We start from the raw sequence: 15,447 nt of genomic DNA, 5'->3' as shown, positions 1-15,447 counted from the left end.
TTACTAAGTTACTTATTAGTAGATATTATAATAGCCTTCTATTATCAATAGAAATCAACATTTTTTTTTATAAAATTATACATTATAATAACACAATACAATAATTATACAAATACTGAAAATAGTAAAATATTAGGCGAATGGAATGATTAATTTTATAATCATTATATAATGAATTGTTATTATATCAGGTTAAAATCATTTATTACAATTAAATTTATTTGATTAATTAAAGTTATTTGAAAAATTGATGGCATTAATAATTTTAATCAATTTTAATATATATTATACAAATTATTAATATGAAACTGAAAATTTGACAATTTATTGAGTTATGAAATATTAATATATATATGTACATGATATTTTTAATAATTTGATATTTTTATATTATTCTTGAGATGAAATAGTAATTGTTTTTCCTTTAGGATCATCAAATCTATCCATTGTACGAATATCTATAATCATAGTAAGTGCCCAAATCATAATTAAAGCTAATATAGCAGTAACAAATATTCCTGTCCAAATTGGAATTGAAGTAAAACCAACACAATCATATGCGTCATTAAAAGTTCTTGTATTATTTTTATTTTCTGGAATAAGTTGCACTTGCAAATCTGTAATGCGTAAACTAATAGTATCATTTTTAAATATAATATTTTGTGAACAGTGATAAGAAAAATTAAATGGAAAAACAATATCTGTATTTGTTATTAAATTTTGCTGATTTGAAAGTTTTGAATTTATATAATATGTGTATTGAACTGTTTTTAATGTAAAATAGCCTGCAGTTTTAACTTCAAACATAAAAACAAGTTCATGTTGATCATGTTGTGTCATAGTTCCATTAAAGGTCAGAATTAAATTAGATGAAGATTTTCTTGTACCTGGATCATCTTTATATGATATTAAATTAAGAAGTTCTATTTCATCTTTATTATTTTCAAGCTATTGAAAATAAAAATTATTCATAAAAATATATTAAACGAATTATAAAATAGAATGTTAATGATTGAAATTACCTTTAATGATAATGGTTGACTAGAATATAATAACACTTTATGTGATGAAACAATAAAATGTTTATCATTATCATTTGCAAGAATGTTTCTCTTTACTCGTTCAGAACGTCTATAATTACATGCTTTTCCTGTAAGAATAGCTATCAAATTAGGACTGGAATCTTTTATTGTCTTATATGTTTCAGGAATAATATCTAAGTTATTAATTGGAATAATCAATAATTGTCCATCAGATATTGAATCCATATAATCATTATAAGTTTGATTATAAAAAGGTAAGTTTTCAACAGTATTCATTGCTTTCTCAACAGCCGGAAAATAACTTTTTGAAGTAATAACTTTCTGAAGATGCTAAAAAGTTTAAAAAATTATATTAATATTTAAATCAACAAGTAAATGAATTCAAACCAAATAATTATTTAAATATATTATAATAACCTGTTTATGTTTTACTAAATCTTCAATACACAAATTATCTTTTATATATAAAAGAACGGGAGGTGAATTTTCTAATTTTTTATGCAGAAAAAGATCAAATTCTTCGCTAGTAGTTTTTAAAAAGGGATTCACTGCACTTGTCTGTGCTAAATCAGAATTAACAGATCCACCCCACAACAATACAGGGACTGCATTATCAGCATATGAAGATAAAATTTTAAATGCAACGGTTAATATAAAAATAAAATAACAAATATTACAAAATCGTTTCATGATGTTTTAGTTAAACAGAATTGGGCAAACTAGGTAAGTACTGATTGACTGTGAACGAACAGAAGGTAACACCTGACCCTAGACTAGAATCATATGACAAACGTCACGTGATAACATTGTTTCCGGATTTCAAATACACCTTCATTTTAAATTAAATCAATTTCTTGTATGAAATTGTTTATTAAACTGAGTGAAATGTAAAAAAATTATTTTATAGAAATAAAATTTTCGTAAATATTATAATTCTTTAAATTATCAAATTAAAATACCATGGATAATAACAAAATTGGAACAAAAGGAGAAACTGTTATGTATTCGGTTTGTTATGAATTTAAATAATGAATTCAAATAATGATGATAATAATAATATTCTATTAATATTATCAATTCTTTAATTAGCAACTACAACCATGGAGTACTGTAGGAGTACTACCATGCATGGAACAAATTGCTGGCCCACCAATTCCAATTAGAGTTGGAGAATTCTATAAAACTCCAAAACCACATCCATGGCGTCCTACTTTAGGATATGAAATGATAGAAGCATCTCCTTTGTAAGAATTTTTTAAATAAAAGAGCTCTTTTCCTTTAAGTAAAAAACTCTTTTAATTATTTATATTAAAAATCATTACTTTTTTTTAAATCATTATTTTAGACCTGCACAACCTATAACAAATTTACTCGCTAATACTTGTTATATGCCAAAAGGGATGGCTACAGAACCGTTACGATTTCCAAATTTGGTAACAGGTTTTGACAGAAATCCTGCTCATGCAGCACGAACTGCACTTTTTACAAGATATGGTCCATATGAATGGGTACAAAATCAGCTAAGGCTTTATAATGAATCAGATAGCAATAGAAATTTTTCAGAAAATTTACGACAGGATACTGTTCGAATAATGCGGTAAAACTATTATCTTTGATATATTGTCGATATTAACAATATATTATAAAAAAATTAATATAATTTTAGAGAAACCGACGAAAAAGTACAAAAAGGCCAAATTGAAACCGGTCGTAAATTAGGAGAAAGAATTACAGATACTACATTCTGGAGAAATGAAATGGCTTCAGAATTGGAAAGATTAATAATAGAAAATGCAAAAATGCAAGAATGTCGTCGAAATTTACAAATAACAATACAAAGTTTAGAAGGTCAATTGCATATCGCGCAGGAATGTTTATACTATCGTGAAGCTAGAACAGGTTTGATACATTTATTTCTAAATTGGAAACTTACATGTATATGCTATTTTATACATAATAAAAAATATATATAGGTTCTGATTTGGTACATGATCAAGCTGAACATGCTCTTTTAAAAGAAGTGGAAGTAGTTAGAAATTGCGAAAATAAATTAGAACATTTTACAGATAAATGTAATAACCAGGTAAGTATCGAATTATAATTTCATATTAATTATTATAATCACTTTGTTGGATATTCAGCTTACGAATGGTAGGGCAGTACAAAATCAATTAGAAATTGATATAAAAAATAAAGAAACTGCACTTGGAATTGATATTACATGTCATCAAATGAATAATTTCAGTCGTGGATTAAAATATTACGGTGGTATTGAAAAATATGATCCCAGGTAAGTTCATGTTAAAATATCATTTATTATTATAATTTACATTAATAAATCTTAAGTGTTACAGAAGCTGAATCGTGGATTGAAGCTTCCAATAATCTAGTAAAAAAATCACAAACAGAACGAGAAAAATCCAATCAATTACGAAGCGATATAGAAATCGCAATAAATGCAGTTGGACATGAAATGTGGGAAGCGTGGGGAAATACAAATAATGCATTAGCTAGAAGAGCTGCAGAAATGCTTGAAGCAAAAGAAAAATTACAAATACATTTACATAAAGTTATTAAAATTATCTTTATCCATAAATTTTTGTTTTTTAATTAATGTATTAATTATAGATTCAACAAGAGATATTTGAAATTGAAAAGAATTTGCAATTAATACAAAAAGCAATCGCAGATAAAAGTTCTGCTCTTAAAGTGGCACATACTCGTTTAGAAAGTAGAACACATCGACCAGCTGCAGAATTGTGTAAAGATTATGCTCAACTTAGGTATATTTGAGAAATTTATCTAGAATTTAATGATAATATTAATTTTAAATATTACATTTTCATTTATACAGAATGATCGAGGAAGTAGAAACGATAAATTCGACGATACACGATATGAATTTAAAATTGCAAAGATTTGAAGCACAACATCAACAACTTTTACGCACTAGATCTAATTTAGAAACTGATTTAAAATCTAAGGTTGATGCATTATTTATTGATAGAGAAAAATGTATGGGAATGCGAAGAAGTTATCCGATTGCATCAGTTATAAAGTTTTGAAATATATATAAATACATAACACATTTTTAATTTTAATTCTCTTTAATAATATTAAAAAATACATTCACATATTTGTTTTGTTTATTATTTTTTTTTGTAATATTGTATATAAAAAAGAACTGTTTTATACAAAACAATTATTTATTTAATCATCTTACTACTTTGTGAAAATGTAATAAAAATAGTTTTACATTTTTAAGTATATATTATATTATAATATCTCTTTTTCTTTTAATATTAACAAAAGAATTCATTGATGCTAATCCAATAATACGAAAGACTAGCTTTAATATGAAATTAATTAATTTTTAATAATTTTTGATGCATAGTAATATCACATTAATCATTTGATATGGAATTATTACATATAACTAAAATAACTAAAATATTTATAAGACTTAATGCTATGTACAATGCTATGTACTTTAGAACTATTCACAAAATATCTACACGCAGAATAATAAATTTTTAAATTTAAATGTACTAAGAATTACATATTACCTGATACTTGTATATCATTATGTACAAGCTTTTTAAACAACTTGTCTTTTTATATAAAAAATAATACATTATAGAAATTTATTTAAAAAATTTGTTTACTTTTCTTTTTTGATCCATTTGAAAATTGCTATATTATCATAAATTTTCATTACCGCTGAATCTGTATTATATTCATCTTTTAAGTAAAAAATTTTAATATTTTCTTCTGGATGACATTCTAAAACATTCCATTTTTCAAATAATTTCAAAGCATTCTTTATTGGATCCACACATAAGCTTTCACCTATTTTAAAATATAATTCTTAATACATTAATTTATAATTTAATATATTTTATACAAATATAATTATTTGTCATTATTTACCATATTTTATTATGCCACGACTAAAATTCGTTTTTAACTCACGAATAATTTCATGAATTAAATCTCTTTCGGATAATGATCGTCCTACTAATTTCCTAAGAATGAAAGCACTAAAAGTATAAGTATCAATTAAAGGTTGCAATGATACATGAAGAAATTCCATACGATTTGTATGATCTGGTATTAAATTCAACTGTAAAAAATAATTAAAATACATTATTATGTCATTATTAAAAAAATATATATAAACTAAAAAATTACTTACTTTATATTGGATATTTTTAGTCTTATTTTTATTACAATATTCTTCATCCGAACTATCATCAAAAGTTTTTGCATATCTTTTACTCCAAAGTTCTTCTTGTAAATAAGATTCCTATCAAATAATTTATATAAGTAAATTTTAAATAATGAAATAAGTATATCATATCAAATATATGATACCTCTTGTAAAGTAATAAGATCTGTATGTGAGAGATTCATTATAGTTTCTATAATAATGCGTTCCAATTCTTGACATGGTTTGCAAAAAATAAATTCATATTTAAGAATATTACAAAGTTTAAGTGATTTTTCAATCAAAACATCTTGAGATACTGTAATATTATTTTGACTAATATGTACAGGATCATTTATTTGTGATTGCAATTCAGCATATAAAGCTGTCACTGAAAATATAATAATTAAATTATTAGATTGAATGAAATATAAAACAATGCATTTTCTTACCTACTATACTATCCATAACGAAACATGTTAACACTGTATTGCTATAATAAGATAATTCAATTACATTTGGAAGAATCGATACAGGACGGATTATGGTAATAAAATTTGACTTAATTAGTTGACCATCAACTGCTTCTGTAATTTCTTGATTTTGTAGTTCTACTAAATTAGGACCTAAGATGTTCAACTAAAAAAATAAATTTTATATATTTTTTAAATAATATATTTTTTTAACATAATAGTTAGAATTTAATTATTTTACTAACCGCATGATCTATGATATTAATAGTTTCTCCATAAAACATAATATTTTTATTACGTTTTTCTAACTCTTGAATAATTAAATCAAATGCTTCAATTAATTCATCTAAGGTACAACCATTTCGAAATTTATTTAAAAGTAAAAATGCAACAATATTAGTTGACATTATTGGCATTGAACTAGTGCAATCTAATATATAAAAAAATATTATACATTAATATAAAACAAACAAATAAATTAATATTCTTAAAATTTATATTAATATAATTAATATATTTTTACCGTATACAATATGTTTCGCAATACTGTCAACTAATTGACGATATTCTTCTGCAACTACATCTGTACCATATAATGATGAGCTAGATACTGTAGATTTTAAACATTTTTCGATAGGAAGTGTTTTTCTTTCAGTTAGTTGTGGTTGGTTTTGAAGAGATGTTAACATTTCCTTTTCACAAATAATAATAAAGATATATAATTAAGAAAATGTAAAACATGCAATATATAAAATATTTAAATATCATACTCTAAGTGAAAATGGTTGACAGAAATCAACTTGATTAATCCCATAATTTCCTATTAAAGTTGACCACATAGCTTTAATTGTAGATATAAATGTTTCTACATTTTTTGGTTGACCTAATTGTTCCCTGATAAAATTTCCATCAACAATACGTTCATAATTAATTGAAACAGGTACTATGAGTGCATCTTCAATAGTTCCATGCATATATGCATCAAGAACGACACTCAAAATGCCGCCTTTTGGCATACATGGTTTACCAGTTCTAGTTCGTCCACCTTCTATAAAAAATTCTAAATTATGACCCGCTTTTAAACTTTCTATTATGTACGTGTGAAGAATAGCACGATAAAGAATATCTTTACGGCCTAAAATAGAATCAATTCGACGTTTTATATAAAATGCGCCTAAACCTCGTAAGAGCCACCTATTTGAGATAAAAAATATAATTAAAAAAATTATAATTAATAAGATAATATCTAAATATTATATAAAATTTGATAATCTATATTTATATATTTATAGCATACCCAAATAACTGAATTTGTAAATTTTCACCAGCTGCAATCAATGGATTTTTAATGTTATTTGTTACAAGAATGAAGCTCAATATGACATAATCCAGGTGACTACGATGTAAAGGAAGTAATATTAAAGGGAGACCAGTCTCACTTGCTTTTTTTAACATTTCTATTTGAGATGGTAATACTACAGTAGATTGTATAAAATATGGAAACACTTTATAAACAATCCATGTAGTTATTTTAAGTAAAAAATTGCTTGTTTTGTTTTGCATTTGAAGTAATATAGCTTTAGCTTTAGCTTTTCCTTTTGCCAAAGCAACTTTTTCACTACAACCCTCATTATTAACTGTTTCCCAAGCAGTTAATTTAATTGCTTCCTTTAATTTTTCATCTCTTAAGACCTATAAAAAAATTATATATAAAATCCTTAATTAATTTTTATTTTTATAGATATTTTTAAATTTTCAACTTACTGTTTCAGTCACTCTTGGATAATTAAATGTTTTAAGATTGTATACATGTGAAAAACAATCAAATACTTTGGAGAATAGTGATAAGCCTGGATTAACTACTAATATATTTAAACCAAAAGGAGTATGTTGTTTGCTAATATTATTTACCAATGAATTCTAGAAGAAATAAAATTAAATAAAAAACAAATAATAACAAAAATAACAAAAAAAACTTATATATATAAAAAAGGTAGATAAGAAATTAGTAAAAATCTATATAAATTAATATATAATATTTAATATTTATTTTTTCATTGAATTATTGCTAATTTGATCTTTTGAAATATCAAGAAAGATACTAAATATTATATTTATTACATGATTTTTTTTAAATAATAAATGTAATATGTAATAATCTTGAAAATCATCTTGAGATCATGTTTTTATATTTATATTTTTAATTAATTATTTGTAAATATAATTATATATTTGTAGTTTATTATTATTAATAAAAATAAAAAATAATAATTTTACACATTTTTCTTCAATCAATTATTAATAAATAGTCAATGTAATAAAATAATTTAATTATGTTATTTATTTAATTATGTTTTATGTTATTTATATTATTATTTAATTATATTTAATCATTATAAAAAAAATAGACTTTTATTATCGGAAGTATATGACCTTTATCAATCGCTATAATTATTCAATAATAATACATCGTGCTTTCTTCTATATTCCTCCTATTCTATGTTCATTATAAGGAAGGATACGCAATATTTTATATTTGGCATAAAAATTAAAAATTAAATATATTTAATTAAATTACGCGTTTAAATTTTTACATACGTAAAACATTATTAACATATATAGATATTGATATTTTACTTATCAAACATATTATCTATAATACATATAGTGTCCAATAAACTAGATATATAATTATATATACGAGGAAAAATATATTCATTAGGCAAAAAAAGATTTATAATTGCATGTTCATCCATTCGTCTTGTATAAAAGCTTTACATAATTTTATTTATTGTATCTATATATAACCGAAAAAAAACTTATTTTAAATGATTTTAAACTACATGGTTTTAATGTATCGATAATATTTTACATAAAAAAGAAACACATATCAAATGACAATGTTCGCAATTTGCACGTAGCTTAGTTACCAGGTCACAAGCTAAATATATTTTAATGTTGCAAGAGCGTAAGCATACGTCAATACGATGCTATTTATCTAAGATATAGATTTTTAATGTCAATCACTATTTTTTAAATAATATTTTTTCTCTGATATATATTTTAAAAATTATTTTCATTATTAAGATCATTTTATAACTCTACCAGAGATTTTATATAATACAAAATAGCATATAATAGATTTAAACGATATATCGAATATCTTTCTTAGAAAAGAATATGATCTTATTCTTCTCATATAAAACTTACTCTAGATGATGGAGTACAATTGTTACAGCAATAGTTTAGAAACGGAGATTTTTCTTTAACAACAGGAACTAATGGTTCCGTCTCTTTGATTTTAAATAAAGAATTCTCTCGAACTTTTTTTGCTTGTTCTCTATCTTGTATTTTTTTTTTATAAAATTGTTGACCTGTTCGTCGAAGTTCTAAAAAATAAATTTCAAATAAATATTTGATTAAAATACTTTTTTTACTTATTTCTACTTCCTGAATGAAATAAAAATGAAAATCTTACCCCTTATTGAAAATCGAGTTGTATTCGATTCTGTATTTCGGATTACTTCTGTTCTACTTTCCCATTTTGCATATACTTCTTGCAAACGTGTTGAGAGTATATCGACCATACTGGAAGCTCTAGTATTGTAATTGTAATTTAAAAATAATTTTTAGAAATTATAAAAATTTTTTTCCTTATAATATAAAATATAAAATTTTAAAAAAGAAATTGATCAAATATCGATTGATCGATATTAATATTTTTTTTTTCAAATGAAAAAATTATTTTATGCAACATTATATTATATATATTACTGAATGAAATCAAAATAGAAATATTCTTATTTTTGTAATTAATAAGTCTGATATCTCATGTATTTCAACAAAGATGAGTTAAATGTAATTCGAATATAATTCAAATACAATTTCACGGATTTTGCTTTTAAATGTAATCATATATTATTTACGTTCCATCTCCAACATTTTTAACGGGTCGATACAGTTGAGTGCAATCACAATGAACAGATGAAGTCTTTTTTTATTTAATACGAATATTTTTATATGTGATAAATAATAAATAAATTAATTTGTGATAAATAAATAAAAATATACTTTATCATAATAAAAATTTCTGAACGTATCAAAAAACAGAAAATTATAAACACGTGTCGAAAATCGATTAATTAATTAATAGTATCGAATTATTATTGACGCAAATCAAAAGTCTTTAACATTATGTAAAAAATTTTGTTGAAACATGCAATAACGATTATTTTTAAATTTCAGAATACATTATAATTCTCTTTTAAATAATTATGCAGTACAATAATTTTAAATAATTTTACACATTAGATCTTTAAATTTTGATTTTACAATATATTTTTTATTGTTATAATTAATTAATGATTATAATATATTAAAAAATATTGAAATATTATTAAATTATACCTATATTGAAATTATTTTTCATGTTTACTTCCAAAAAGTTTCAAAAATGTATAAATTATAATAAACATAGTACAACATGGAACTTATTATGTATAACATTAGATATTAAGACAATTTTATAAAATAATTAAATCTATATTACTGAAGGAAAGGAATACGTAGCCATTTGATCTGAAATTGTATATACAACAACGTATTGAATATCAGTTATATAAATGAATATTGAAATATTATATTTCATATTAGTCAAATTATAAATTTGTTGTAGTATATGTTTATTTTTAAAATGTTGTATATCGGTACATATACCTATATACAAAAATATATATTAAAAAAGAAATAAATTCAATGATTGCATATGTTAAATAACATTGATTGAGCATGTTTATAATATCGCGTTTATAATATTTTTAGTGAATTAAATCATATATATATATAGAAAACATTTATTAAAGTCTAAATCGATAAGAAAATATATTATAAAATAAGAAAATCCAAGTAAATCGTAATTTTCAATGTCATAAAAACTTGATTTTCCTTGATATCTATAAATAATTAATTAATTTGATATTAGCTAGTATAAGAAAATGCATCATAAGACAAAAAATCTTAACAAATTCCATAAAAACTTGTTTTTCTCTAATGATATCAATAAATAATTAATTAAGTAATATTAACTCGATTATATATTTCTCTACTTTCCAATATTCCCGCTTTTCTTATGAAACTAATTGATAATTTCACCAATGTACAAATCAAAAATTTAAATAAAAACAATGTATATTTTGCAATCCTGATTCCGAATTACATAAATATCAAAGTTTACAACAAATATTAAAAAAAAGATTAAAGATAAATATATCACATATAAAAAAAAATTAGTTTAACCGATATGCGTTCTTCTACAATCTTCATAGTCATACGATATATCATCTTGAAAACTTTGATTAATAAAGTTATCGGGGTTGAAACCTTGTATAACATTTTATTGCCATGAAAGCATTTTTGATTAAAATTTATCTTATATTCTAATATATATACATATATATTGTATATAATATTACATTACGCAAATTTTCAATTCGGTCTACGAATATGATCAATGTCTTACACATTATGATATCAAACTTATTCTATATTTTTAAAAAAAATATTATTTTCAGTATTTATATTAATTAATATAGTTATAGTTAACAGTTAGTTTAATAATATGTATAATATACATATTATTTAATACTACAAAATCTTCAATTCACAATTTAATACAAAGATTTAAATTTGAAAGGCGATTTTAATATCTATAAATATTAACAATATTTTTTTGTTTGGTCATAAGCAAAAATAATATAATAAATTAAATACAAAATTAATTGAATATATAATTAATTAAAAATAATGATTAAAAAAATAATTTACATTGTTAATATAAATGAATGTTTATCGTTCAAACGGAAATTTTTTTTCTATAAAAAAAGATTTTCATTAATTTTAATTGTTCTAATTCTAACAATTTTTCATATGTATCGTAGTTAACTATATTATAATATAATATAGTTAATAATATATAGTTAACTATATTATTATATTGAAAATATAATTATTTTAAAATAAATAATTTTAAAAATTGCAAAATGTTATAAAATAGTTATAAAATAATTATATAAATAGTTATAAAAATAAAATAATCTAAAAATATATCAATCGAATACATAAAAGTAAAAAAAATAATATGATAAAAATTTTTTAATTGCACTGTTATCATATATATACAAAAATTCATTCTTTTATATTATTAATCTTATTGTAATTGAATTACTATAATTATTAATCAATGATTCAATTATTTTTTGATTATTTAATTATTAAATATATATCTTGTATAGAATTGCAAAAAACAATCCGCAAAATAAAACAGTTTCGTATCAGAACTTGGGGTAAATACATTACCTGAAGTTGAAAAAATAGTAGAGGACTCCGAAGAAAAAGAAAATTTCAACAAGACCACCCATTTCCGTGTTGAGGATAATCGCGACGCTCTTTTTCATCGAAAGAAGAAAACAAAACTAGAGCTCTCGTTTCATCCGCAAGACGTAGGAGATCAACTGCTCGTTTTCATGGTTTTAATCATCACTTATCTCCTTCGTTTGATCACGAATATTGACGATCGTGTAAACTTTGATCCAACGCGTCAATTACCGTGAGAAAAGAACCAATGATCACTTCGTTGAGATCCATAGATCTGATCGATGATTATTATTCTGGCGTTGTTGTACTCATACACTTTGTCACAATCCGTTGATTAAAACTTTTTATCAAACCTTCGAAAATAAAAGCAATGTACAAAAGACTATACTTTGATCGCGACAAACGCCGACTTTCTATTGCAATACGTTAAGTAACCACGGACAATATTCGTCGAAGACAGTTCACTGACTCGGTTAGCTAATGCAATATACTTCGACATTTGATGTAACATAACAGAATATGTTTTTTAGATGAAATTCAAACATTAAATACGTGCACAAGTTTTTAGATTATCTGATAGCATTTATCTTTTTGTAAATAACAAATGTCAATCGAAAAGCAACACTGCAATTTTTTCACATGATTTTGTTTTTTTTTTCTTTTATATTTGCAAATGCAAAAATATTACATTTTACTATATTGATCTTAATCGTTGTTTATTTGTGATTACAATAATGCTTATTTAAATCTAATCCAACTTTGAAATTTTTATCTATATAAATAAATGTTTCAAAAATTGGAATATAAGAAAAGAAATAATGAATGTTACTGAGATGTTAATATTTGATATGATAGTACACATATTTGGTTATTTTGACATCAACGATTATTCTGTTAATTCAAGTCCAAGAAATAGTGGGGATAATGGCGCTAAAATAAATAGAAATCCAGATACAATATTATAATTCGTGAGATTAATTATCTCGATATTTTCATTCTGTCAATGTAATTATTTCCTATCCTTTTTTTTATAATTAATTCAACTTAAAACAATATTGGAAAATAAATACTTTTATTAAATATTATTTTTAAAAAGAAATACCTCAATAATTCCAATGATGAGCTTGAATAACTTTAATAATAAAAATTCGAATTTTATGAAGAAAAGTATAATCCTATTCTTTATATAACAAAGATTATTTCAAGTTATATGAAATGTTAGATTAAAGTTTTCACAAAAAAGAATCTTATTAAAAATAAGAAATAAAGAACTATTTTTAATTTTATTCAAACATCGATGTGGCCGCCACAAAAGTCGAATTACAACTACATCTCGGTCACCAAGAACCACGTGGTATATATCGTAAACATCCACAACGAACGCGAATAATTAGTTTGGCAGTGTCATTTTTCTTTTTGGTATTAAACATATTTATTTATCAATATTAATTTAGAAATGATAAGATTAATATTTGGAAATAGTTATACAATAAGTATCATAGTTTTTCACAAATCTGTAGACATAATACATGATGGCCAGAATAACTGTGGCGTTACTCTGAATGAGCCAATAGAATTTCGGGATAATTTTACTGCTCAAATTAAAAAATAATTAAAATGTTGTTTATACTTCTATCATTTAAATTTTTTCATATTACAAACAAGAAATATATTCTATAAATTTACACTTAAGATGTTTTAGTACACACTTAGCTATTGTAATTAAAACAATAATTTGAATTTATAAAGTTTAATAATTACATATTTAAATCAATATTAAAATATTTAATTAAAATAATAACGCACAAATAATAAATCTATACACTGCACTTTATACCAAATAACATCTTAAGTTACAAAATCGGAATGATCTGATATTCAGTTTAGTTCCATGCAACTCGTAAATTAATCCTATTGAAAGCTATTAACGTTTTATGTCGGACTTCATTGTACATCAATTTGTAATAGTACATTAAGATTCTCTGTCTGTATATTCAAGAAGTTTCATTGGTAGTTCAAATATTTACGAAAGAATGATTTCATACAAGATTTATATACTTTCTTTTTTTGTATGCTTTTTCAGATTACTTTTTCAGATTAAAAATGGCAAACATAAAACATTGATCATTTTTTTATGATTTTTTAAATTATTATTAATCTTTTATCACAAGTATTATAAATATTTATTATTTTTGCAATTTTTCGTTTGTCATTTTTTTTGTATATTATGTATATTATCGCTATTATTATAATATATTATGTATTTTCATTACCATGTATAAAAAAAATAATATTTTTTATAAATATCTAATAAGATACACACAATATTTCATAAGTATTTATAACCTCAAACAAGTACTTTGAAAGACATGAAACATTTGAAAAAATATTTGAGATGAATATTATAGGATATCAATATATAATAGAAAAATTATATTTGCTTATTTTTATAACTTTGAAAAAATAAAAGCAATATCAATTAAAATTCATATTTTTTATTATATTCTTATAACTGGAATATTTTTCAAATTAAAAAAAATCAAAAAAATATTAAAATATTTCTAAATATTTAATTAATTGTATTATTAATGTAAAACATTAAAAACATTAAAGATATTAAAAACTTGATAAAAAATTAATATTTTATTTTTATATTATAAAAATATTGTATTAAGATAATAAGAAATTCAGATTTCATTCAATAATAGTAGTTTAACTATTTTATATTATAATTTTAAAATATATACTTATGAAACATAACCTTAATTTATAAAATATTTTAAGTTTATATATAAATGATAACTTACTTAATATAGATACTCAATATAGATATTTGAAGAAAATCTTTATAATTACACAACACAAAGCATTAATTAAAATATTGAAGTGAATTTTATATATCCAATATCATAACGAATTATGGTATTTTTATATATATTTTTTAATGTATTCTTTAAACTGTATTTGATGAAATCATTATATTTAAAAGTACATCAAATACATTTAAAAATTTAGTATTGCAAAAAAATAACTTAATTTAAAGTTCTCGATAAAATATCTGGATTTAAAACGCACTGTATTTCTATTATGCTTATAATCACATGTGCATTTGAAATTAAACATATCATAATAAAGTATTAAAATATAAATTATTCAACATTATAAATTAAATAAATTACACAAACTATTTAAAGATAAAATTATCCATTTATTTAAATTTGTTTTATTTATTTATTGTATAAATTATTTTTATTTTAATATATATGTATATTTCCATATGTATACAATTTTATAACGTGACACATATTATATGTATGTAAAAGCACGTGTCGACATTAAAAATATATTTTAT

The 15,447-nt window shown here is 22.3% G+C and overlaps 3 protein-coding genes across 5 annotated transcripts; 1 reads left to right on the top strand and 2 right to left on the bottom strand.

Moving 5' to 3' along the window:
- Positions 1-247: 247 nt before the first annotated feature.
- LOC100865627 (uncharacterized) lies at positions 248-1,847 on the bottom strand. Its single transcript, XM_003696036.4, has 3 exons — positions 1,461-1,847; positions 1,023-1,373; positions 248-948 (listed from the first exon to the last, which is right to left on the bottom strand). Exons 1-3 carry the CDS (start codon positions 1,731-1,733, stop codon positions 391-393), a joined length of 1,182 nt encoding a protein of 393 aa, XP_003696084.1. The 5' UTR covers positions 1,734-1,847; the 3' UTR covers positions 248-390.
- On the top strand, positions 1,832-4,312 carry LOC100865395 (tektin-3). The gene is made up of 9 exons (XM_003696034.4): positions 1,832-2,051; positions 2,133-2,287; positions 2,389-2,640; positions 2,710-2,942; positions 3,017-3,126; positions 3,185-3,333; positions 3,390-3,612; positions 3,672-3,826; positions 3,898-4,312. Exons 1-9 carry the CDS (start codon positions 2,004-2,006, stop codon positions 4,106-4,108), a joined length of 1,536 nt encoding a protein of 511 aa, XP_003696082.1. The 5' UTR covers positions 1,832-2,003; the 3' UTR covers positions 4,109-4,312.
- On the bottom strand, positions 4,132-15,435 carry mino (glycerol-3-phosphate acyltransferase mino). Of its 3 annotated transcripts, none has more exons than XM_086917936.1 (14): positions 14,903-15,403; positions 12,078-12,448; positions 9,202-9,320; positions 8,934-9,112; positions 7,488-7,643; positions 7,021-7,415; positions 6,494-6,917; positions 6,247-6,415; positions 5,969-6,153; positions 5,703-5,889; positions 5,418-5,641; positions 5,239-5,349; positions 4,974-5,166; positions 4,132-4,892 (listed from the first exon to the last, which is right to left on the bottom strand). In XM_086917936.1, the coding sequence occupies exons 2-14, from the start codon at positions 12,173-12,175 to the stop codon at positions 4,705-4,707; spliced, it is 2,628 nt and encodes an 875-aa protein (XP_086774062.1). In that variant the 5' UTR covers positions 12,176-12,448; positions 14,903-15,403; the 3' UTR covers positions 4,132-4,704. The 3 variants fall into 3 exon arrangements, with proteins under 3 accessions (XP_086774062.1, XP_003696081.1, XP_086774064.1); XM_003696033.4 differs by lacking the exon at positions 14,903-15,403 and adding an exon at positions 13,198-14,007; XM_086917938.1 differs by lacking the exon at positions 12,078-12,448 and having other exon boundaries at positions 14,903-15,435.
- Between the last annotated feature and the right edge of the window lie 12 nt (positions 15,436-15,447).

This window comes from Apis florea, unplaced genomic scaffold, assembly GCF_048593485.1.
Source record: "Apis florea isolate Af1SG1 unplaced genomic scaffold, ASM4859348v1 contig_2272_pilon, whole genome shotgun sequence".
Classification (NCBI taxonomy): Eukaryota; Metazoa; Arthropoda; class Insecta; order Hymenoptera; family Apidae; genus Apis; species Apis florea.
The sequence above is the reverse complement of the archived record's forward strand: the minus strand, read 5'-3'. Positions and strand labels throughout refer to the sequence as shown.